Raw genomic sequence first — 23379 nt, forward strand, 5'->3', positions numbered from 1 at the left:
TGAGAAAAAAAGGAATGACAACAGTAAAACTTCTCTTTTCGTTCAATTCATTTATAATGTATGCTGTGGGATAACATTGGCAAACTGAGTTGTGCAAGTAAAGCTGCTGCAGTGTTCTGTTGATGGCATGACCTGAAACCAATGATATACATCTCATGACCTGAAACCAATGATATACATCTCATGACCTGAAACACACAGCATAACCTCTCACACTGACAGAAAACTAATATCAAATCAATCTTCCTCTCGATATGCGGTTGTAGGCATAAAATGTAGGGGATATTTCCAGGAGCATCATGCGTAAACAGTGTTTGCTAAATAATGCACTCACAACAATGTAAGAGCCATAACGTCAACTCCCAATAGGAGAAACCTATACTCGAGATGGGTATTGTGATAGGTCCTAAATAACAGATATAGTTTGTCAATACTGGTAATGCACATGTGGTGGTGTTAAGGGTGTGTTTGTCAATCATTAACTTTTAAAAGAAAATGAGAAATATAATCTTAGTTATTTGTCAATTACTAATCATAAGTAGGCTCTGGCCCCTCTGGAGATACTACATTATATTTACAAACGCAACAAGACAGCAAATTCACGAGACATTCGCCATAAAACATTCAATTATTGTACAAATGGATTTGTTTCCGAATCACAGCATTTCATCTGACAGAGAACAAAAGCACTTAAGGCATCTTATAAATTAACAGTCTTTGATTTCCAAATAGAAATTTAAATCACAACTCCCTAATCTATAACTGCTTAAATTTGTTCATAGGTTCCTCGCTATTTACATGCAAACATACTTTTATTAAATCGGACCCTCTAGTTTGTGAAAAACAGTAAAAGCTGTGGTTTTTATTGCTGAACGTGCAACATTGTTTTGCTGCCACAAAAAAAAGTATATTCTCCCAAAGCTTTGATTGGACATCCAGTGCAAGCTACAGCTAAAGGTCCTAGCTTCAAGTGACACACCTTATTGCCAAACATTCAGTGTGGAAAGACAAAACAACATCCACATGATGTAAAAATCAACCAACAGAATGTGAAGTCAATTGAGTGAATAGAGGCTGTCACAAATGGCACCCTATGCCCTACATAGTGTGCTACGTTTGGCCAGAGTCCTATGTGCCCTGGTGAATGTCCCTGATACTAGAATGACCAGCAAACGTGTACAATCAATAGGTGAGCCGATACAATGAAACAATTAAAGAATATACAATCAATTAAAGTTGAGGGGTAAAGGTTACAGGAGAACTTCTGAATGCGTCACTTATTGTTAAAATGTGGGTTGGCGCAACATGGTATCAGAGCATTTACAGAATAATATGAAATGCTCTGAGACCAGGCTGGTTGGTGACGGTGGAAGAACTGGATATAATTAATCATCTCGGTTTCTCTCATTCATCAACTATTCGCTGAGCAAAACATAAATCAGATTTAAAATACAAAAAAAAGGCATAACAAGACAAATCTGAACTGCAGGCATCAGATAAGACAGACAATTGTTCTGAACCGGCACTGCCATGAATTCCAAGCCCTTTTCTCAAAACATTTGAAAAGTCTAATAAGAAAACGGGGTTGTAGGTTCTGATATTTCAGACAAATGGCTTTCATGTGGAAAAATAATAAAACCTTGATTACTGTCAAAAGGATGGGGTGAAGGACGCTCAAAACAGAGCAAGAAATAACATGCAATTAGGAATTCCCCTTATTTCAACATAAGACTACCAAATCAGATCCCGGACTACAAATTGGTGTTACAATAGAATACAGATCTATAGAACTAAAAATATGTATCACCAATTGTCTATGACAAAAATGAATTAAAAGATTCAGCTGAGATTACTTTTAGGTCTCCAATCAGTTTCAAATCAAATCTAAAATGTGCTAGACCTCGCGAATGGGACACATGTATATCCTCTCCCATGTCTGTTCACATCTTTTAAAACGGTTAATTCTTTCAAAGTCTTCATAACTTCAAGCTACAATTGGAAGGTAACATGTTTCAAATAGCTTTTTATATATTTTCTTCTGTAACAGTAATGGCTTTAAGTAACATTTGCTTTTGCAGCTGGCTTTAGACTCTGTACTGGGTGTCCCATCATAAAGGCTGACAATGAGGGCAGGCTGTAGTTGTAGGAAGATGTGTGCTTAACGACATGGGATCCAGGAAGATACAACAGAGAGAGCTACAACATCATCCTCTTCGATGGGTAAACCCCTTCCTTCTGCCACCCCTTTCACTCACTCACTCACTCACTCACTCACTCACTCACTCACTCACTCACTCACTCACTCCCACGTAGGGGGAGAGGGTGAGAGGGGCGAATGCGAGGCCAACCATGCCCACCCTCCTGCCCCATCTCCTCCACTTTCTTTTTCCTCTTCACCCCATCCTCTCGCTCGTTTTCCTCCTTGTCCCTCGCTCGGTCATTATTGGATGTCTTCTACGTAGTTGGCGGGGTAGAGGCCCACCACGCCGTCTTTCAGGCGCCCTCTGCACCAGCCCTGATCGTCCTCGTTTCCTATCTTGGTGAACTCCTCACCTTCAGGACAAAAAAGGAAAACAGGGAGGAATGGACAGATGATTATGTGGAAAGATGGTGGTAGATGAGCATGTCTTTCTGTTGTGCAGCTTCAAAAAGGATTTGTGACTCAACTCAGCCTCACTCTCTGTGTTTTAATTGTCATAGATAACTGATCTTACAGGACATGGCAAGTAAAATAAGACTGGTGGAGACATCCAGTCCTTTCACTTAGCAGTAGTCATACAGGACAGCAGACTAGAGAATAGGGGGACAGGGCAGGGTCTCTTCATTCACACACACACACCTGCTTTGAAGCTGAGTTCATCCTGCTCCTGTCCTTCGTAGTCGTAGAGGGCACGCACGGCCACAGACACCCCCGAGGACGCTGGCTCCACCTCAAACGGGTTCCCATCGCCGTTGGCATCCTCAATGGAAAACGGGTTCACCCCAATCTCCTCATCCGACCACTCTTGCGACTTCTCCACACTACTGGCGCTGAACAGACACAGAGGCAGCAATCAACATAAGGGAAATTTGAAAATGTTACTTGCCCTGCTCACACACCGATTGGACAATCCAGCATGCCAGACGAGAGAAGCGGGAACAAAAAGAGTTAATAGGGCATAAAAACAACGACACCAATGTAGAGTACAGCACAACATGTAGAAGGCCCAGCAAATGCATCTCTGAATCTACCCGGATACAAAGACTGAAAGACTATAGGTTTCTCCCTTCCTCTCTCATATCAGCCAATGGGGGGGAAAACATGCCTTTTTAGGAAACCAATGCTTTGAGGTTTTGTTGGCGAATGGATTTGTGAGTTTTGCTTTGACACCACTTGGAATGGACACAGACAGAGTGCTGAGGTAAGGCAAGGCAACACAATGACACGAGTACAGTACAAAAGCATGGTTGGAGTTCACCCCATCCACCACTAGAGGGAGGTAGATGTACAGTACCCAGATGAACAAACACCCTTCTTCCCCAGTCAGAAAACCCATGAAACACACACACACATCCTCACGCACACACGCTCTCTGAAGCCAGGTTACAGTCAGCCTCTTGCAGTTGGTACACTCAAACACCAATGGCATCTCATAGTTCCTGCTTTACGCCAGAGAGACCGACACACACCGTTGACTTTATGAGTGCTAGTTTCTCTGTCCTCCCTTGAGTCAATATCAGCCCTAATGTAAAACAGGACCCAATATAGGTTTCCTCACTAAGTTGTAGAAAGGCTTTTGTTTAAAAGTCTAAATTCTATAGAAATTGTATTTTTAAGTTCCAACTTGCAACAGATCTGACTGTAAAGTAAACACAGACAGGAAAAATACACACATACACGCAGAAAGAATGCTCTGGACTTGGCACTGTTAGGAGTGATGACTAATGTAGGTTTGGTGTGATCGCTCACTGAGAGCCCATGCACCGTAACACAGCCTGCCGCTAGCCAGGGAGAGGGAAGGAGAAAGGGGAGAGGAGGGGAGCGGTAGAAAAAGAGAGAGAAAAAACGGAGGGGTGACAGAGGGAGAGAAGGCAAAGGGAGGAGAGGAAGGGGACAAGGATAGATGAGGAGAGGAATAAAAGAGAGAAGTAATGGAAAAGAGAGGAAGAATAACAGGAAAGAGTGAAGGGAAAAATAAAGATGAGGACAGAAAGGGTGTGCCTCAATAGTGTGTTATTGAAGTGTTTCTCAGGGGTGTACATTTTTTGCCTTAGCCCAGCACTAGCTCACCTGGTTCCACTACTCAACTAATCAACAAGCCCTGTGTGCTCGTGCTTGGCTGGAACAAATACGTGCAACCCTGAGAAACACGTGTGTGACACTAAAATACTAAATTCACCCAAAGACTGAGGGAGAGGAGAAAAAAAAGAAGAGGGAGAGAGGGAAGAAAAGGAGGGAGAGGGTCTCTCTTTCACCAACGTTTTCACTTCCTCCACTTTTTTGACATTGAGCGGACTGCTGCTGTTGTTGTTGTTGACGACGACAGCGGGCTGATCCTTCACGGTCCCCTGGAGATCCTCGTCGTCGTCATCCTCGAAGGGGTTTGAACCCACCGGCTCTGTGCTAGTGGGCACAGTCAGGCTGACGACACGGAGACACGGAGAGAGGCATTTCTGACACACACACCCCAAAACACATACTTGTACACATACACACCCTGAATCCAGACATCCAGAAAACCTTTGGATATGAGGGTTTAAGACATAATCGACACACAACTTGTACACAAGTTAAATAGACCATATGAGCAGTGTGAGAAAAAACACATGACCAGTCTGAGGACATTGACGAGGCAACGCTGGGTACGTATGGTTTTTAGACATCCATCATGACACTAGGACACAGTCACAAAATAAACATGTTCAGTTAACAAATAAGAAATGGTCAGTTTTCCATTCACACAACATGTGTGATGCTTTTACTAGCATTTTATCAGTGTTTTCCCCAGCGGATACGCTCTGGGGTTGAGAAAACGGTCACACTCTTCACTTCCAATTTGATCCATATAATAGCCCATTTCCCTAGACATTCCAGTTAGATCTGAGAGGGTCAGATTGGTTTAAGCAATATGGTAATAGCTCCATTTCCCCCTCTGATTGGCTAGGTCAAAGCATTACCATATTAGTGACACCTATCTTTAAAAAAAATATATATTATCTAGAGAAGTACCTTGGGTTAGAGGCTGGGGGTAGATTTGGAATTCCACACTATTCTGTTGTGAGAACGAATTATGATGAAGTCACCCTAGACATTGATCTACGGTCAGCTTTGTATTTCCCCCCAATGGTTAAGGTTAGGATTTGGGGAAGGTCAGCTGATCCTAGACCTGTGCTTAGAGACAACTTCAACCAGGAACCTACTGTAGTGTTGTATGTACATCGTATGTTTACAGTGCAGTTGGACCATGGCACGTAGTAGCCATCTTTCCAATCACAACGTCACTGCACTGTGGACACCTTTACTGACAGTCACGGCACCACGCTCTCTGAGATAACCAAATCTCTCTCAGAGGAGTTGAAACACAAAACAAACACTGAACGGTGGCAACAATGTAACTGTGGTTGACAGAAGTCAGATAAAAAAAGACTGAGAAGACGTTCACACATCCTTAATGATGTTATATTAGGTCTCACACCAATATCAGCCTGCTTTTTGGTGATAGGCACAAGTGTTCTTTGTAGATAGATAGAGACAGAGAGAGACAGAGAGATATATATAAAGAGCGTAATACTCAATAGTATTAGTTGCCCATAAACAACTTTTAAAGTGAGCAAATTATAAAATGCCCATATAGCAGTAAACTATCAATTTAAGGGGGATAGCTTGATAGATGTACTATCCCTTTAAGGGGGATAGCCAGATAGATGTACTATCCCTTTAAGGGGGATAGCCAGATAGATGTACTATCCCTTTAAGGGGGATAGCCAGATAGAACCACTACAAGGGATAGTACATTTATCTCTGATTTTGCTATAGCGCAGAAATGTGGACCAACTCTCAATGCGTGAACACGATAAGGAAGGAGTGAAGTTGTACCTCGGTACAGACCAGAATTTCACTCTGACCCCCTTTTCCTTATATGGCCATTGTTTGTTCAGTCTATTGCTTGTGCTTTCGTGAGCTGTGAAAATGAATTTCCACTGTAAGTACAACTAATCTTGATCGACACACACTCACCCTCACCCCTGTAGACACAGATATACCGTAGTGTATACAATACGTGTCTCTTATGCTGGTAGGGCGATGCAGACCCATGTTTGGCAATATGCACATCTGATGGATACCAAAAGGTCAAATGCCTTGCGTGCCTCACATTCCTCTCATTAACTACCCTCACACTACTCCAGCGCCCACTAACACACTCCCCCAGTACCCACCTTACACACACACTCCCCCAGTACCCACCTTACACACACACACTCCCCCAGTACCCACCCTACACACACCATGGGTCATGTTTGGCGTAAATTAACCAGTCTGCAACCTTTACAGCCAGTGGGGCACTTCTGTTTTCTCAGGGCTTGTTACAGGAATGTTTACCGTGACCATGGCAACAACTCAGTGGTGGAAGACGTCATTCCAAAGGCTTTTCTCCAGAATGCTTTACCAGCGTTCCCGAACAGCGTCAGAGAGCCTTGTTGTGGAGGTAACAGTAGCTATGATGTTTAGATGTGGAAGTGGTGTGGAATGTGTGAAGAGAGCCTTGCGTGTGGAGGAACAGTAGCTATGATGTTTAGATGTGGAAGTGGTGTGGAATGTGTGAAGAGAGCCTTGTTGTGGAGGAACAGTAGCTATGATGTTTAGATGTGGAAGTGGTGTGAAATGTGTGAAGAGAGCCTTGTTGTGGAGGAACAGTAGCTATGATGTTTAGATGTGGAAGTGGTGTGAAATGTGTGAAGAGAGCCTTGTGTGTGGAGGAACAGTAACTATGATGTTTAGATGTGGAAGTGGTGTGAAATGTGTGAAGAGAGCCTTGTGTGTGGAGGAACAGTAACTATGATGTTTAGATGTGGTGTGAAATGTGTGAAGAGAGCCTTGTGTGTGGAGGAACAGTAACTATGATGTTTACATGTGAAAGTGGTGTGGAATGTGTGAAGAGAGCCTTGTGTGTGGAGGAACAGTAACTATGATGTTTAGATGTGGAAGCGGTGTGTGGAATGTGTGAAGAGAGCCTTGTGTGTGGAGGAACAGTAACTATGATGTTTAGATGTGGAAGCGGTGTGTGGAATGTGTGCAGCAGTGGTAAGAGAGTATTGGAAGCTACATTTTTTCACTGGCCTTCTGACACGTTTATCTACTGCACCTTGATAAATGTCTTCCCACTTCCTGACAGTGTGTGTGTGTGTGTGTGTGTGGTTACCTGCTGCTGCTCTTGGCTGCCTGCTGCTCTTCCATTTGGCTGATGCCCGTCAGGGTGACTCCCTCGGAGGGCTTCTTCTTAGTCTCTCGCCGACTCAGTGTACGGTTAAAATCTATGGACCAGTCCTGACACACACACACACACACACACACGATTAGAGTCACGCACCCTTGGACACAGATGAACATGAGTCACATGCTCAGCTCAAAACGGATTCAGCATGAATGTTCAAACATTAGTAACTAAAACTGCTTGTCTTAGCAACAATACTACACAAAGGACAAGCATTGAAATAGTGCACACTCATTGGAAGTTCCAATGCACTAACTAGCACAATCACTAGGTAACATTAGGCAAACGTTTCTCAGGCTGTGACTAAACACTGAAGACCAGGGCTGTGGAGTACTGAAACAGTGTGTGTGTGTGTGTGTGTGTGTGTGTGTAGTTAAGGTAAACACATCCATCACCATAAAGACAGACATAGCACTGAGTCATCACAAACCTCCACCAGAAGCTAAGGAGCAGGATTGAATCAAAACATCATCCCAACCAACACCAACAGAACCTCATCCCAACGTTAGGAGAACATTGTCCCAATTCAGGCCCACAGAGACACACACACACTTTAACATAGTCCAATACTGCGTCTCTAGCCACAGAAGGACAGGGGCTGTGTTCAGGAGGGCCCTAGACTTACTACAGTTCTAGAGGTTACATAGGGGCTGCGTTCAGGAGGGCCCTAGACTTGCTACAGCTCTATGGAGTTACATAGGGGCTGTGTTCAGGAGGGCCCTAGACTTACTACAGCTCTATGGAGTTACATAGGGGCTGTGTTTAGGAGGGCCCTAGACTTGCTACAGCTCTATGGAGTTACATAGGGGCTGTGTTCAGGAGGGCCCTAGACTTACTACAGCTCTATGGAGTTACATAGGGGCTGTGTTTAGGAGGGCCCTAGACTTACTACAGGTTCTATAGAGGTTACATAGGGGCTGTGTTTAGGAGGGCCCTAGACTTACTACAGGTTCTATAGAGGTTACATAGGGGCTGTGTTTAGGAGGGCCCTAGACTTACTACAGGTTCTATAGAGGTTACATAGGGGCTGTGTTTAGGAGGGCCCTAGACTTACTACAGGTTCTATAGAGGTTACATAGGGGCTGTGTTTAGGAGGGCCCTAGACTTACTACAGGTTCTATAGAGGTTACATAGGGGCTGTGTTTAGGAGGGCCCTAGACTTACTACAGGTTCTATAGAGGTTACATAGGGGCTGTGTTTAGGAGGGCCCTAGACTTACTACAGGTTCTATAGAGGTTACATAGGGGCTGTGTTTAGGAGGGCCCTAGACTTACTACAGGTTCTATAGAGGTTACATAGGGGCTGTGTTTAGGAGGGCCCTAGACTTACTACAGGTTCTATAGAGGTTACATAGGGGCTGTGTTTAGGAGGGCCCTAGACTTACTACAGGTTCTATAGAGGTTACATAGGGGCTGTGTTTAGGAGGGCCCTAGACTTACTACAGGTTCTATAGAGGTTACATAGGGGCTGTGTTTAGGAGGGCCCTAGACTTACTACAGGTTCTATAGAGGTTACATAGGGGCTGTGTTTAGGAGGGCCCTAGACTTACTACAGGTTCTATAGAGGTTACATAGGGGCTGTGTTTAGGAGGGCCCTAGACTTACTACAGGTTCTATAGAGGTTACATAGGGGCTGTGTTTAGGAGGGCCCTAGACTTACTACAGGTTCTATAGAGGTTACATAGGGGCTGTGTTTAGGAGGGCCCTAGACTTACTACAGGTTCTATAGAGGTTACATAGGGGCTGTGTTTAGGAGGGCCCTAGACTTACTACAGGTTCTATAGAGGTTACATAGGGGCTGTGTTTAGGAGGGCCCTAGACTTACTACAGGTTCTATAGAGGTTACATAGGGGCTGTGTTTAGGAGGGCCCTAGACTTACTACAGGTTCTATAGAGGTTACATAGGGGCTGTGTTTAGGAGGGCCCTAGACTTACTACAGGTTCTATAGAGGTTACATAGGGGCTGTGTTTAGGAGGGCCCTAGACTTACTACAGCTCTAGAGATTACATTTCCCGTATAACTCTATGTTTTCCCAAGTCACTCCCTGTTCCCACAGATATAACAAGTGGGTTGTTCTCGAAGTTCAAAGGTCAGTTTGAGGGCCTGACTGGTGAACCCAGAGGGCCAAATTACATCACATGACCTGGCAGGCACCATGTGACCCCCTGCAGGGTTCACAGGGGCTGACACGAGGTCAGAGGTCACCACGGGGTGAAAGGTTAAAGAGAGGAACTCTGAATGAGGGAAAGATGAGAGAAGGAGTCTTCTGGAATACAGACATCCAGGAAGACAAACATCCATAGGATGAGGCAGGGGGAGGAGTAGTCACGCACATCCCCACACGGGACATACATGACAGACGTGGTGACGAGGCCATTCATCAGACAGACGTGTGTGTGTGTGTGTGTGTGTGTGTGCACTTCCTTGTGTGTTTTCAGGTGCTCCTCGTAAAGCATTAGGAGGGCCAGAATGGGCACATCAACCGAACACACACACACACAAAGAGAAAATGCAAACAGAGGAAGGAGAGGGAGGTAAATAACCCTCCCCCAGGAACCACGGTGATAGAATAGTCCTTCCCAAGCAGAACTCACTACAATGGACCTTCTGGACCTAGAGGAGCGGGACCAGTCCACATTCTGTCAAACGGAGGGGGGGTGGGGGTTGGACAAGACAGGAACATTATTTCCAAGTAAAGAACAGCCATATAAAGAACAATGCTTTAACATCTAAGCACAGTATCAGTTAGTCTGTGATCATGAAGAGGTGTCTTGTGATAAACGTTGCTCTTCATTTAGTGTTATGTTGATGTGGAGTTTGTGTTATGGTCTTTTTAAATGCTCTTCTTCTAGCACTACGAACATCGATTTCTGAAGAGATTCTACCTCACTCAAATGCTTGTTTTTAATTACTGAATGAACCTACTTAAAGTAACTGGATAAGAGCAGGTGCAAAATCAGTGTTCCTCAATCCATACCAGGGGGCACTTATTTCCATATCTTGCTTTTCTAGCTTCTGTTTTGTAACATGGTTCGACACCAACTCCATGCCCTTATGTTGTGACAGCACCATCAGTTCCTCTTGGATAGAGCTTGGTTACGATCTGCGCATTGAAGACAACTCAGTATTCGGTACAACCTGACAGACAGGATTGGTGTCTGTCTCTGTGTGTGTGTGTGTCCTATCAAATGACAGAAAAACGCTGGGAAGATTGCACACTGTCACAATGGGCTTGTGTGTGGTACGACGCGTCACAGTATGTCCTTACTATAGCTTTAAGTACAACTCGACGAATGGCTTGACGAACTCAATGCACCTTAAAATGACTAAAACCAAATTGAAACAGTGTAGAAAATATAATGGATCTATATTTATAGTTTCTTGACCTTCCAGCTCCCTAATATTCACTAGACATTCAGGGAGCATAAAAAAGAAATCAAATAACAACGGGTAGATGCGGCTGTCATGACATTTCATCAGCCGGTGATTGTCAAGCAAATAACTATCGGTCTCACGGTAATTGACTGTTAATTAACATAAACATGTTTAACATCTCCTGGCTTCCACACACAGCCTACAAGCCACTGATGCAGACCTTCGGAACATCTACATTTAAAAAAGTCTAATAAACCCATGTAATATAGCCCTACACCATCACAATTAAACCAGTATTTATTTTAGACAGCAAATCCTTAAAGAAGCATGATATGAAGAACATGTTTAACAGAATAGCATACTCTGAGTTATCCGTATGGTAGGTCCTGATCTGGCTATGCCAAATGGCTGATGGCTACACTAGTTCATTTAGCAGACAAGATTTGCTTAGAATTCCATGGCATTATTTAATAGTGTGAAGAATACAATTGAACAAAGCTGAATAACATAGGAAGCATATTTTCTCCAAGCGATGAGGGAGTGCACACGTGTGGCTATTCTGTGTTGAGCTGTTAACAAAGAAACAGGTATTCCTATATGCTTCATTTAGAGTTATTATTCATGTAACTTTAGTTGTTCTACAAACGTTGGTCTATTCGTTTTGATTTTTAAATACATTGTAAGGTCGCATGACGCGACTAATGAGGATTTGAAAAAAGTTGCTCGAAAGGCATGAGTGCTGCTTTGTTTTTTGCGCAGGCTGTACACACTACATCAAGCCACTCATTCACAATTTGACAAGCACTTGATAATGCATAGAATGTCCTGGTGGCATCCCCTGGCCGTAATGCACCCCCCAAAAAATCCATGCCTTTTGCCCTTCTCCCGGAGTGCTTAGTGCTCCATCACGTCATCGGTTCTTTCTCAGAGGCTACAAGTGAAGAAAGGCACATGGGGGACGCAACAGTGTGCATCCTTATCCAATTCCGAAGTGCATATTGAAGATATTGGAATTGTCCACATTTACTTTTCGTCAGCCAACAAGATGAGTAGGCCTAACGAACAGCAAGAGCACTAGACTATGTCAATCTACTATCCCCCATAGTACAAAAGTTGACCTATTCTATTCTGTGTGAGAAATAAATATTCCAAACATAGTCTGGGACAGATGCGATAGATCCCAAATTAATACAATCACTAGCATTAAAAATAACTTATTTTATTACACAATGTGATTGACACAACAGATCAGAACGTTTAGCTTAAAATATTGATAAACTATTAGCTATTTTTTCACATTATAAGCGCAAAAAATGTGCACATGGTAGTAAGCAATAAACGCAAATGTTCCATTAGCGGGAAAACACCATTATCAAAAGTGACAGCAAATGCAATTATGCATGTAATGCTTTATTATAAAGGTGCATTTTTATGGTGAAAATTATCTTTACAAAACTTGAAACTCACTCGCTGCTTATGTATGCCATTTAGGCTCTACACTCTTTGTAAAGCTGATTAATGTGCTAAATTTTAAAGAAGTTATTTGGCCACTTTAGTTGTGATACAAACCTTATTAAAACATATCGGCCTATGGGTTAGGCTACATGAGGTGTGTGACTATGATTCGAAAAAGTCACATTGTTTCTTATGCTGGGCATCATTCACAAGTGATAATATATAATTCACGAGCTAATATTGTCACCCATCAGACTATTCTTGATTTAATCTAGTCTTCACATATACTAAATAATGTGTGTGTGAAATTTGTTTTGATTTAGAATGGGCCATTATCATTCACCTGTATCGAAACAGGGGCAGCGGAAACAAATACATGTCATCTATGCACTTAAATAGTGCATGGAGGACACTTTCCCCGTGGTTTATTTTCCTGCCAGCCAGGTAAGCTATACTCCTGTTGTAAATATAACCAATGTGCTTAATATTAGGAAAGTTAAAAAAATAAATATAGTAGGCCTAGCCTATAGAAAGGTAAGTCTCCTCTTTTTAGTAGAGGTCATCACTGTTTTCTCACAATGCATCGCCTATTGAAATGTTGCGCAACATGAGCTCTCATTAAGTGTTTGATTCGATTTGTTATTACATTTGCATTGATGTCAGAGTGATTAGAGGGACAATAGAGTGCTGATTACCAGGCAGCTAGCAAGTTTGGTAGGCTACTAATAACCATCAGCAGCATCAGAGCTTGGAGATCCTTATTACGGTGATTAAACGATCACATGGAATTTGACTGCCTTCATGAAATGTGACTGCTGTTGTGGCGTAAATACGGTCACCGCAACAGATCTAATTAGGGACTATTTTTTGAAAATTCTGACGACATGGAAATAGCATATTCAGCACGACCCTTAGGACCTCGAAGACAGAATGCAGCCCCCGAGGCAAAATGACTTAGACACCCCCGACCTAGAGGGAGAAACGGCGGAGTGGGAATAGTTGTTCCAATGGAATTTTTCCACAGAGCCATAAATCTTGTTGAGTTATTAATACCAATGTAATAATTTCTCTGCCTCACCATGTACCTCAAACTCAGAACCGTTCACTGACACTGAGCCACTCTCTCTCTCCCATTTCCTCAATACTCTCCCAATACGTGTACCTCAAACTGGGGCCAGTTCATTGGAGCTAAACCCCTCTCTCTCTCTCTCCCATTCCTCTCCCATCATCTCCCCTCTCCCCGTACCTCAAACTGGGGCCAGTTCATTGGAGCTAAACCCCTCTCTCTCTCTCCCATTCTTCTCCCTCATCTCCCCTCTCCCCGTACCTCAAACTGGGGCCAGTTCATTGGAGCTAAACCCCTCTCTCTCTCTCCCATTCTTCTCCCTCATCTCCCCTCTCCCCGTACCTCAAACTGGGGCCAGCTCATTGGAGCTAAACCCCACTCTCTCTCTCCCATTCCTCTCCCATCATCTCCCCTCTCCCCGTACCTCAAACCGGGGCCAGTTCATTGGAGCTAAACCCCTCTCTCGCTCTCCCATTCCTCTCCCATCATCTCCCCTCTCCCCGTACCTCAAACCGGGGCCAGTTCATTGGAGCTAAACCCCTCTCTCGCTCTCCCATTCCTCTCCCATCATCTCCCCTCTCCCCGTACCTCAAACCGGGGGCCAGTTCATTGGAGCTAAACCCCCCCCTCTCTCTCCCATTCCTCTCCTATCCTTCTCACTCATCCCGTACCTCAAACTGGGGCCAGTTCATGGGCATGCCAGGACCGTGGTTGGAGCGGAACCACTTGAGGTCCTCCACAGCGTCAGCAGCAGAGATAGTGTCCTCCAACGTGTGGTAGACTGTCTGGAATCTAGAGAGGGAGAGAAGAGGAAGACAGGAGAGCGAGAGAAAGGGAGCGAGAGGGTACATCAGCATTTCCCTAATGATGGATGGTGAACCATGTCCAATCCCAAATCCCCCCCTCTAGGTAGATCTGGGTTGTAGAGCCTCAAATCCAAATGGACCCTTATCACCTACACCCTAACCACTTCTGTAGATATAAGAGGCTTGAATAGCAGCCAATCAGAAGGCAAATAAAGCTATGAAGGTTAGGATGCAGAGGCTAGGGGTCCATTTGGAATTGATATGGAGAGGTGAAGGGGTCTTCTTCGTTATTTGTGGAGGGGTCACAGCCTACTTGTGATTGATGGAGGGGTCACAGCCTACTTGTGATTGATGGAGGGGTCACAGCCTACTTGTGATTGATGGAGGTGTCACAGCCTACTTGTGATTGATGGAGGTGTCACAGCCTACTTGTGATTGATGGTGTCACAGCCTACTTGTGATTGATGGAGGGGTCACAGCCTACTTGTGATTGATGGAGGGGTCACAGCCTACTTGTGATTGATGGAGGTGTCACAGCCTACTTGTGATTGATGGAGGTGTCACAGCCTACTTGTGATTGAAGGTGTCACAGCCTACTTTTGAGTGATGGAGGTGTCACAGCCTACTTGTGATTGGTGGAGAGGCGGAGGTGTCTTACTTGTGATTAGTGGAGAGGTCGAGGTGATGCTTGACTTCCAGCAGAAGTTCTTTGAAGAAGGTGATGCGTTTGTCCTCAAACTGCTGCCATTGTTCAAACACCTGCTCCATGTTCTCCATGTACTGGGGAGTCACCTTGTCCAGCTCCTCCAGAGACTTCTCATAGCGCTCCTTAGTCTGGGACCCAGAGGATCATACAGGGAAGCACACACACACGTAAAGTAAGTAGACATACACACAGGGAAGCACACACACACGTAAGGAGACATACACACAGGGAAGCACACACACACGGACACACAGAGCTGAAACATTTCCTCCATATTGTCAGGATCCTCAAATGGTCACAGAGTCACATTCCAGCCATGACACACAACATAGACATAAAACACGTGTCCACACAGAGATGATTTAACACCAGTGTAACCCCCCCTCCCCCCCCCCCTCCCACCCCCATCCCTACCTTCTCCATCTCCTGCTGGCACTTCTCCACCTTGTCCTGCATTTTCTTCTGGGCCTCAGGGTTGCTGTTGTTCTCCAGCTTGCTGTTGTTCTCCCGGCTTGTGGCCAGCTTCTCTTCCTTACAGGCCCCGTGGTACGCCTTCTTCATCGTCTCCATCTGCCATGTGGCACAGAGAAGGTAAGGTACAGCGGTTAACATCATGCTTATGTAGCCAATGGATAACCAAGTTAGCATGGCGCAGGAGCTAAGTGACTATTCAATATGATTCCACCCTTTCAGTGGTAGACACAAGCTTAGGAACAAGACCAGCTCTAGCCTTTTGGGGGCCATAAGCAAGATTTGCCTGGGAGCCCCCCCACCTCGCAGGCAAAACATTTAGTGGGCCACCTCTTGGCTGCGGAGAGAAATGTGCAGTTTTAAAAGAGCCACTGAACACGCCGATTGGCTCGTGTTTTTCTGTTGCTCATTAGTAAAACAAGATTTCAGTCTTGGAGGCATGTTTCCTGACCCATTCTGCAATTGGTTAATGTTTGTCCCCCATGAGACACTGTAGACAAGGAAGCCTATTTCACTTCCATAAAACCCCCAGAATCAATCTAAGACAACTTAAGAAATCTGTAAATAATTTTGACGTTTTTGCAGAGGATGTCTTAGTTGAGCAATTTTACATCTAAGGTGTTTGGTTAAGTATTTGTCAAGTAAAAGAGATATGCGACGTGTTGTCTCATGTAAACAAAATCGGAGCCGCTGGGCAGGTGTGTCTCACTGTATGCTGTCACCGCAGCTGTTCACCCCATGTTAGTGTCCAAACGGACATGGTCAAATCAAAACCCAACCTTCATTTACCCATTGTGACATACAGATCTTCTAAACTTGGTTTTAGATGAAACTATTATCATATGTACACTTTGTAGTATTTACACTTTTTGAATTCTAGAATAACTGTTTGACTCATATCGAGACAGTTTTCAAAGGGATTCGTTGCCAATCTACACATTTTGCCATGGGGCGGGGATAAAATGTTTAAAAAAGCATCTGCTTTTGTGGCTTATTGGCTGGGCTGACACTGCTAAGGAACAATGCTTTTTCAAAAGAATAAAAGGTGAGAGGAATGGTGGCGGGGGTCTTTAAAAGGCAAGAGAATACCTTGATTAAGTCAAGGTAACGTGGGGGTCTTTAAAAGGCAAGAGAATACCTTGATTAAGTCAAGGTAACGCGGGGGTCTTTAAAAGGCAAGAGAATACCTTGATTAAGTCAAGGTAACGCGGGGGTCTTTAAAAGGCAAGAGAATACCTTGATTAAGTCAAGGTAACGCGGGGGTCTTTAAAAGGCAAGAGAATACCTTGATTAAGTCAAGGTAACGCGGGGGTCTTTAAAAGGCAAGAGAATACCTTGATTAAGTCAAGTTAACGCAGGGGTCTTTAAAAGGCAAGAGAATACCTTGATTAAGTCAAGTTAACGCGGGGGTCGTTAAAAGGCAAGAGAATACCTGTTACCTAAGTCAAGGTAACAAAATCATATGATAATATCATATGATCATATGATAAGCACCCAATTCAGACTCTGGTAAACAAATAGGTGGAAACTAAAATAGACATAGGAAAAACTCTGGCGATTGGCAAAACCTGTCCACCTAACAGCTGGGTTTTGATTCAATCTACATCAAATGGAAAGAGGGAATGAGAGAAGTGGGGAATGAGAGAAGTGGACAAGGCCATTAGTTCCTGTTGTTTGGGACAGGGCCAGAGTGGCAGCAATGTTCTTCTCCCATTTATCATGGGATCTCTGATAAAGGCCACATAGCCAAAGAACAGAGGGAACAGCCTGTCTGCCATTGGCTCTGATTATATCATAGAACGGAAGCTGTCTGTGTCTGTGTGTGTGTGTGTGTGTGTGTGTGTGGAAGATAGAGCAAGTTGGAGTGGGAGATTTTAAATATGGAATGTGTTCTATCAGTGTTATTGTGTGTGTGTGTGTGTGTGTGTGTGTGTGTGTGTATGACGAGATTGAAACGTGTGTGTGCACGCACACGCGGTAGACAAGGCCATTCCACCCGCTTCTTTTAAGACAAGACAGTTAGCCCATTTCCATCTCCTCTCTCTCTACTGGCTCACTGTCTGGCCCTCAAGTACATTAATTACCTCCTTGACCCAACTCACACATAACTGTACTAATCCGTCACCGCCCAATGACAACAACAGGAAGAGGCTTATTGTGACATATCTCACACACACACACACACACACACACACCAGCCAGGAAGACTCAGATTGTGAAACTGGTACACTACAAACTACAGACTGTTCCAGAACTCCCAGGTCAGAGGAGTGACATCAGACATCATTTGAGTGTGTGTGTGTGTGTGTGTGTGTTGGTTTGTGCAAGTAGGAGTATGTGTTCATCTGCACTACTACTAGCCAAAAGCACAGCAGAGCAGCCCAGTGTATTTCCCACACCATAACCAATCAAGGCGCCACAGAGAAACAGAGCCGGTTCGACACACAATGGCCTTCCCTTTCGTAGCAGCTGCCTGTGTGGCCAGTGTAAAGTTACACGCCACTGCTTCCTATGAATGGCCAACACTAATGAAATAGCCAGTTTATATAGCAAATAAAATGTTAGTCTCAAAGAAAATGTGAGATAATGTCTAGATGCTTTTTAAAGTGGAGATCTAGTTGATAAACTGCCTGGCTGGGCTGATGAGACAGTGGATTGCGCAGTCAGATGGAAAATAGTAAACAGGCATTCTAACATCATAGATTTAGCCGGTGGTAACTTGTGGATTATAAACTGGGTGGTTCGAGCCCTGAATGCTGATTGGCTGAAAGCCATGGTATATCAGACTGTATACCATGTGTATGACAAAACATGTATTTTTACTGCTCTAATTACATTAGTAACCAGTTTATAATAGCAATAAGGCTCCTCGGGGGTTTGTGGTATATGGCCAATATACCACGGCTAAGGGCTGTGTCCAGGTACTCTGCGTTGCGTTGTGTCTAAGAACAGCCCTTAGCCGTGGTATATTGGTCATAAACCACACCTCTGCCTTATTGCTTAGAAAGACACCGGCTGGAATGTGGTTTAAACGAATCAGCATTCAGGATTACACCCACCATTGTATAAATAGCACTAATGGCCTGTTTGTTGTACAGCATAGCAGCTAGTACAGGAGAGAAGGAGCTGCAAACAGTGAAAGCAGTGAGTCAGTGATATGTGTCCAAGTGAACTGAGGGGTGATGGGAATAATTGTGGTGGTTATTGCAGAAATCAACGGACTGATAAATGCAGGGTAAAGCTGGTGTGTGTGTGTGTGTGTGTGTATATACAGTCGTGGCCAAAAGTTTTGAGAATGACACAAATATTCATTTTCCCAAAGTTTGCTGCCTCAGTTTAAATGATGGCAATTTGCATATACTCCAGAATGTTATGAAGAGTGATCAGATGAATTGCAATTAATTGCAAAGTCCCTCTATGCCATGCAAATGAACTGAATCCCCAAATAACATTTCCACTGCATTTCAGCCCTGCCACAAAAGGACCAGCTGACATCATGTCAGTGATTCTCTCGTTAACACAGGTGTGAGTGTTGACGAGGACAAGGCTGGAGATCACTCTGTCATGCTGATTGAGTTTGAATAACAGCTTCAAACGGAGGGTGGTGCTTGGAATCATTGTTCTTCCTCTGTCAACCATGGTTTCCTGCAAGGAAACACGTGCCGTCATCATTGCTTTGTACAAAAAGGGCTTCACAGGCAAGGATATTGCTGCCAGTAAGATTGCACCTAAATCAACCATTTATCGGATCATCAAAAACTTCAAGGAGAGCGGTTCAATTGCCAGCAGCATACCACCCTGCTTGCTTCTGAAGCTAAGCAGGGTTGATCCTGGTCAGTTCCTGGATGGGAGACCAGATGCTGCTGGAAGTGGTGTTGGAGGGCCAGTAGGAGGCACTTTTTCCTCTGGTCTAAAAAAAAATATCCCAATGCCCCAGGGCAGAAACCGCCCTGTGTAGGGTGCCGTCTTTCGAATGGGACGTTAAACGGGTGTCCTGACTCTGAGGTCATTAAAGATCCCATGGCACTTATCGTAAGAGTAGGGGTGCTAACCGCGGTGTCCTGGCTAAATTCCCAATCTGGCCCTGAAACCATTAAGGTCACCTATTAATCCCCAGTTGACAATTGGCTCATTCATCCCCCTCCTCTCCCCTGTAACTATTCCCCAGGTCGTTGCTGCAAACGACGTGTTCTCAGTCAACTTACCTGGTAAAATAACGGATTAATTGTGAAGAAGGCTTCAGGGCGCCCAAGAAAGTCCAGCAAGCGCCAGGATCGTCTCCTAAAGTTGATTCAGCTGCGGGATCAGGGCACCACCAGTACAGAGCTTGCTCAGGAATGGCAGTAGGCAGGTGTGAGTGCATCTGCACGCACAGTGAGAAAAATAATTTTGGAGGATGGCCTGGTGTCAAGAAGGGCAGCAAAGAAGCCACTTCTCTCCAGGAAAAACATCAGGGACAGACTGATATTCTGCAAAAGGTACAGGGATTGGACTGCTGAGGACTGGGGTAAAGTCATTTTCCCTGATGAATACCCTTTCCGATTGTTTGGGGCATCCGGAAAAAAGCTTGTCCGGAGAAGACAAGATGAGCACTACCATCAGTCCTGTGTCATGCCAACAGTAAAGCATCCTTAGACCATTCATGTGTAGGGTTACTTTTCAGCCAAGGGAGTGGGCTCACTCACAATTTTGCCTAAGAACACAGCCATGAATAAAGAATGGTACCAACACATCCTCCGAGAGCAACTTGTCCCAACCATCCAGGAACAGTTTGGTGATGAACAATGCTTTTTCCAGCATGATGGAGCACCTTGTCATAAGGCAAAAGTGATAACTAAGTGGCTTGGGGAACAAAACATCGATTTTTTGAGTCCATGGCCAGGAAACTCCCCAGACCTTAATCCCATTTGGAATTTGTGGTCAATCCTCAAGTGCGTGAGTGTGTATTGCCTGCTCTCGTGCGCGTGTGTGTGTGTGTATTGCCTGCTCTCGTGTGTGCGCGCGTATTGCCTGCTCTCGCGCCCGCGCGCGTATTGCCTGCTCTCACGCCCGAACGCGCGTATTGCCTGCTCGCTCGCCCGCCCGCGCGCGTATTGCCTGCTCGCTCGCCCGCCCGCGTGTGTGTATTGCCTGCTCGTGTGTGTGTGTATGTATGTATTGCCTGCTCGCCCGCGCGCGTGTGCGTGTATTGCCTGCTCGTGTGTGTGTGTGTGTGTGTATTGCCCGCTCGCGTGTATATATTGCCCGCTCGCGTGTATATATTGCCCGCTCGCGTGTATATATTGCCTGCTCTCGCACGTGCATACATGCATACATACATACATACATACAATAATGTATAATATAATAATGTGTGTATATATTGCCTGCTCACGTGTGTGTATATATATATATAGCCCGTGCGTACGTGTGTGTGTGTGTATTGCCCGCTCGCTCACTCGTATTGCGTGTGTGTATTGCTCGCTCGCGCATATAATATATAATAATGTGTGTGTGTATTGCCTGCTCGCGTGTGTGTGTGTGTGTGCATTGCCTGCTCACGCGTGTGTGTGTGCATTGCCCGCTCGCGTGTATATATCGCCTGCTCGCGCGTGTATGTATATGTATATGTATATATATATGTATGTATGTATATATATATATATATATATATATATATATATATATATATATATATATATATATATATATATATATATATATATATATATATACATATACATACATACATGCGAGCAGGCGATATATACACGCGAGCGGGCAATGCACACACACACACGCGAGCAGGCAATGCACTGCATATATATATATATATATATATATATATATATATATATATATATATATATATATATATATATATATATATATATATATATATATATATATATATATATATCCCGTGCGTACGTGTGTGTGTGTATTGCCCGCTCGCTCACGCGTATTGCGTGCGTGTATTGCTCGCTCACGCGTATAATATATATTATACCGCAGGCAGGTTGTCTGCATGTGTGTGTGTATTGTCTGCTTGTGTATTGCCTGCCTGCACGTGTGTGTGTGTGTGTATTGTCTGCACGTGTGTGTGTGTGTGTATTGTCTGCATGTGTGCATTGGCTGCGTGTGTGTATTGTCTGTGTGTGTATTGTCTGCATGTGTGTGTATTGTCTGCATGTGTGTGTATTGTCTGCATGTGTGTATTGCGTGTATTGTCTGCATGTATATATTGTGTGTATTGTCTGCATGTGTGTGTGTATTGTCTGCGTGTGTGTGTGTGTATTGTCTGCGTGTGTGTGTGTATTGTCTGCGTGTGTGTGTGTATTGTCTGCGTGTGTGTGTGTATTGTCTGCGTGTGTGTGTGTGTATTGTCTGCGTGTGTGTGTGTGTGTGTATTGTCTGCGTGTGTGTGTGTGTGTGTATTGTCTGCGTGTGTGTGTGTGTATTGTCTGCGTGTGTGTGTGTGTATTGTCTGCGTGTGTGTGTGTGTATTGTCTGCGTGTGTGTGTATACGACTCCCCAACCTCTTTCAGTTTCTTGGCCCAGGGTTTCTGGGCCTTGCGGAAGCCGTCGTCAGCCTCCTTGGTCTCCTTGAAGCCTCCGATCATCTGTTTGTGGTAGTAGTCCCTCTGCCACACCTTAAGCTTCTCAAAGTCCTCCCCCATCAGCACCGCCTTCACCTCCATGTGGAGCTCGCTCACCTTCTCCGCCTCCGTGCACAGGGCACCCCACGCCCGCTCCAGGGTCCCGTACTGAGGGCCTGGGGGTGCACATGATTAGATAATAACACACATGCTTACGGTGATGGAGAGTGCGGAACTGAGAGTCCAGAGGGGTGACGGGAACAGAGGGGTGAAGGAGTGGAACACACACACCTGTCTTCAGTGCTTGGACCACTGAAGTGTGTGTGTGTGTGTGTGTGTGTGTGTGTGTGTGTGTGTGTGTGTGTGTGTGTGTGTGTGTGTGTGTGTGTGTTCCTACCTTTCTCTATAAGCTGTCTCCAGCGTTTGGACCACTCTGTGAGCTGCTGTGCGTAGGACTTCTCGATGCGCGCCCGCTCATGAAGACAGTTCATCAGGTCGTTACACAGGCGACTGCCATCGTCCACCCGCCTCACTGTCCGCTTGTAGTTCCCCACCTGGGAGAGAGAGAGGAAGGGACAGAGAGGGAGGGAGAGATACTTGGAGTTATGGGGGGGGGGGCAGGTGAGAGGGTGTGTGTGGCAGGGTGGGGAGTTGAGTGTGCAGCTACGTGCATATCGTATAATGATATATGTTTGGTAATTGTATGTGTTATACTGTATGTTGTCTACTGTCTCACCTCCCAGAAGCTGTCACTGGAGACGTCAACCATGGAGTCATCGTAGGAGCCGGACATGGCTGCTGCCCTCGGTACCCACAATCCTCAGGGGCTGAAACACACAGTCAACAACACCATAACACACAGCAGACTGGCTGTTCTACAGACTGGCTGCAGGGGACAGGACAGCACTGAGGTCTTCAAAAGTGCTATTTTTATTGCATTGAATAAAAGTTTTACTTTCTACCCTAGCTGGGTCTTTCCTTAGGTCCTGTCTGTCTGTCCATTCTTTCCAAGGGCACTGGGATGTGCTGACAGCGTCTGGTGTTCTACCACGTGTAGAGAGCCCTGTGTGGGGCAGACTTAATACTCTGACACCCTGGCTTCAGCATGGCCTAGTGGGGCTACTAGCCTACGTAGCATATGAACGAACACACACAAGAGACAGACAACTAGCCTACTCATTTCTCTCCATGAGTAGGAAAACGAAGCCTGTAAATGAAGGGTATGACAGTGAGAGAGGAACCCCAAGACAGAAAGAGATTTCACAGGCTGACTTAAAATCAGTCCGTCACACACACACACACACACTTTAGTTTCACTACAATCATATGACACAAAGTGGCAGCTGGGAGCAGAGCATCATTCTGTTGCTGTCAGACAACTAGTAAAAGCCCGTTACCATAAAAGGCTCCAAACAACACCCAGGCAACGTAATTATCACGCCGTCACTGT

General features: G+C 44.8%; 1 protein-coding gene and 1 long non-coding RNA gene across 6 annotated transcripts in view; one reads left to right on the plus strand and one right to left on the minus strand.

The window, feature by feature from the left end:
• Positions 1-35: 35 nt before the first annotated feature.
• LOC110501018 (protein kinase C and casein kinase substrate in neurons protein 2) overlaps positions 36-23379 on the minus strand; it is a 37935-nt gene continuing 14591 nt past the window's right edge. For 2 of the 5 annotated variants that reach the window (XM_036957177.1, XM_036957176.1), the window contains exons 2-12: positions 22666-22756; positions 22327-22483; positions 21870-22105; positions 15295-15450; positions 14833-15008; positions 14040-14160; positions 10067-10111; positions 7401-7525; positions 4460-4621; positions 2840-3030; positions 36-2553 (exon numbers count right to left, since the gene is read on the minus strand). In XM_036957177.1, the coding sequence (XP_036813072.1) occupies positions 2441-2553; positions 2840-3030; positions 4460-4621; positions 7401-7525; positions 10067-10111; positions 14040-14160; positions 14833-15008; positions 15295-15450; positions 21870-22105; positions 22327-22483; positions 22666-22722 (1539 nt within the window). In that variant the 5' untranslated portion in view covers positions 22723-22756 and the 3' untranslated portion in view covers positions 36-2440. The remainder of the gene's footprint in view (positions 2554-2839; positions 3031-4459; positions 4622-7400; positions 7526-10066; positions 10112-14039; positions 14161-14832; positions 15009-15294; positions 15451-21869; positions 22106-22326; positions 22484-22665; positions 22757-23379) is intronic. The other 3 variants (XM_036957178.1, XM_036957179.1, XM_036957180.1) reach the window with 3 other exon arrangements.
• On the plus strand, positions 4621-22911 carry LOC118942896. Its single transcript, XR_005038545.1, has 2 exons — positions 4621-6686; positions 22673-22911. It is a non-coding gene; the product is annotated as an uncharacterized LOC118942896 (long non-coding RNA).

This window comes from Oncorhynchus mykiss, chromosome 21, assembly GCF_013265735.2.
Source record: "Oncorhynchus mykiss isolate Arlee chromosome 21, USDA_OmykA_1.1, whole genome shotgun sequence".
Lineage (NCBI taxonomy): Eukaryota > Metazoa > Chordata > Actinopteri > Salmoniformes > Salmonidae > Oncorhynchus > Oncorhynchus mykiss.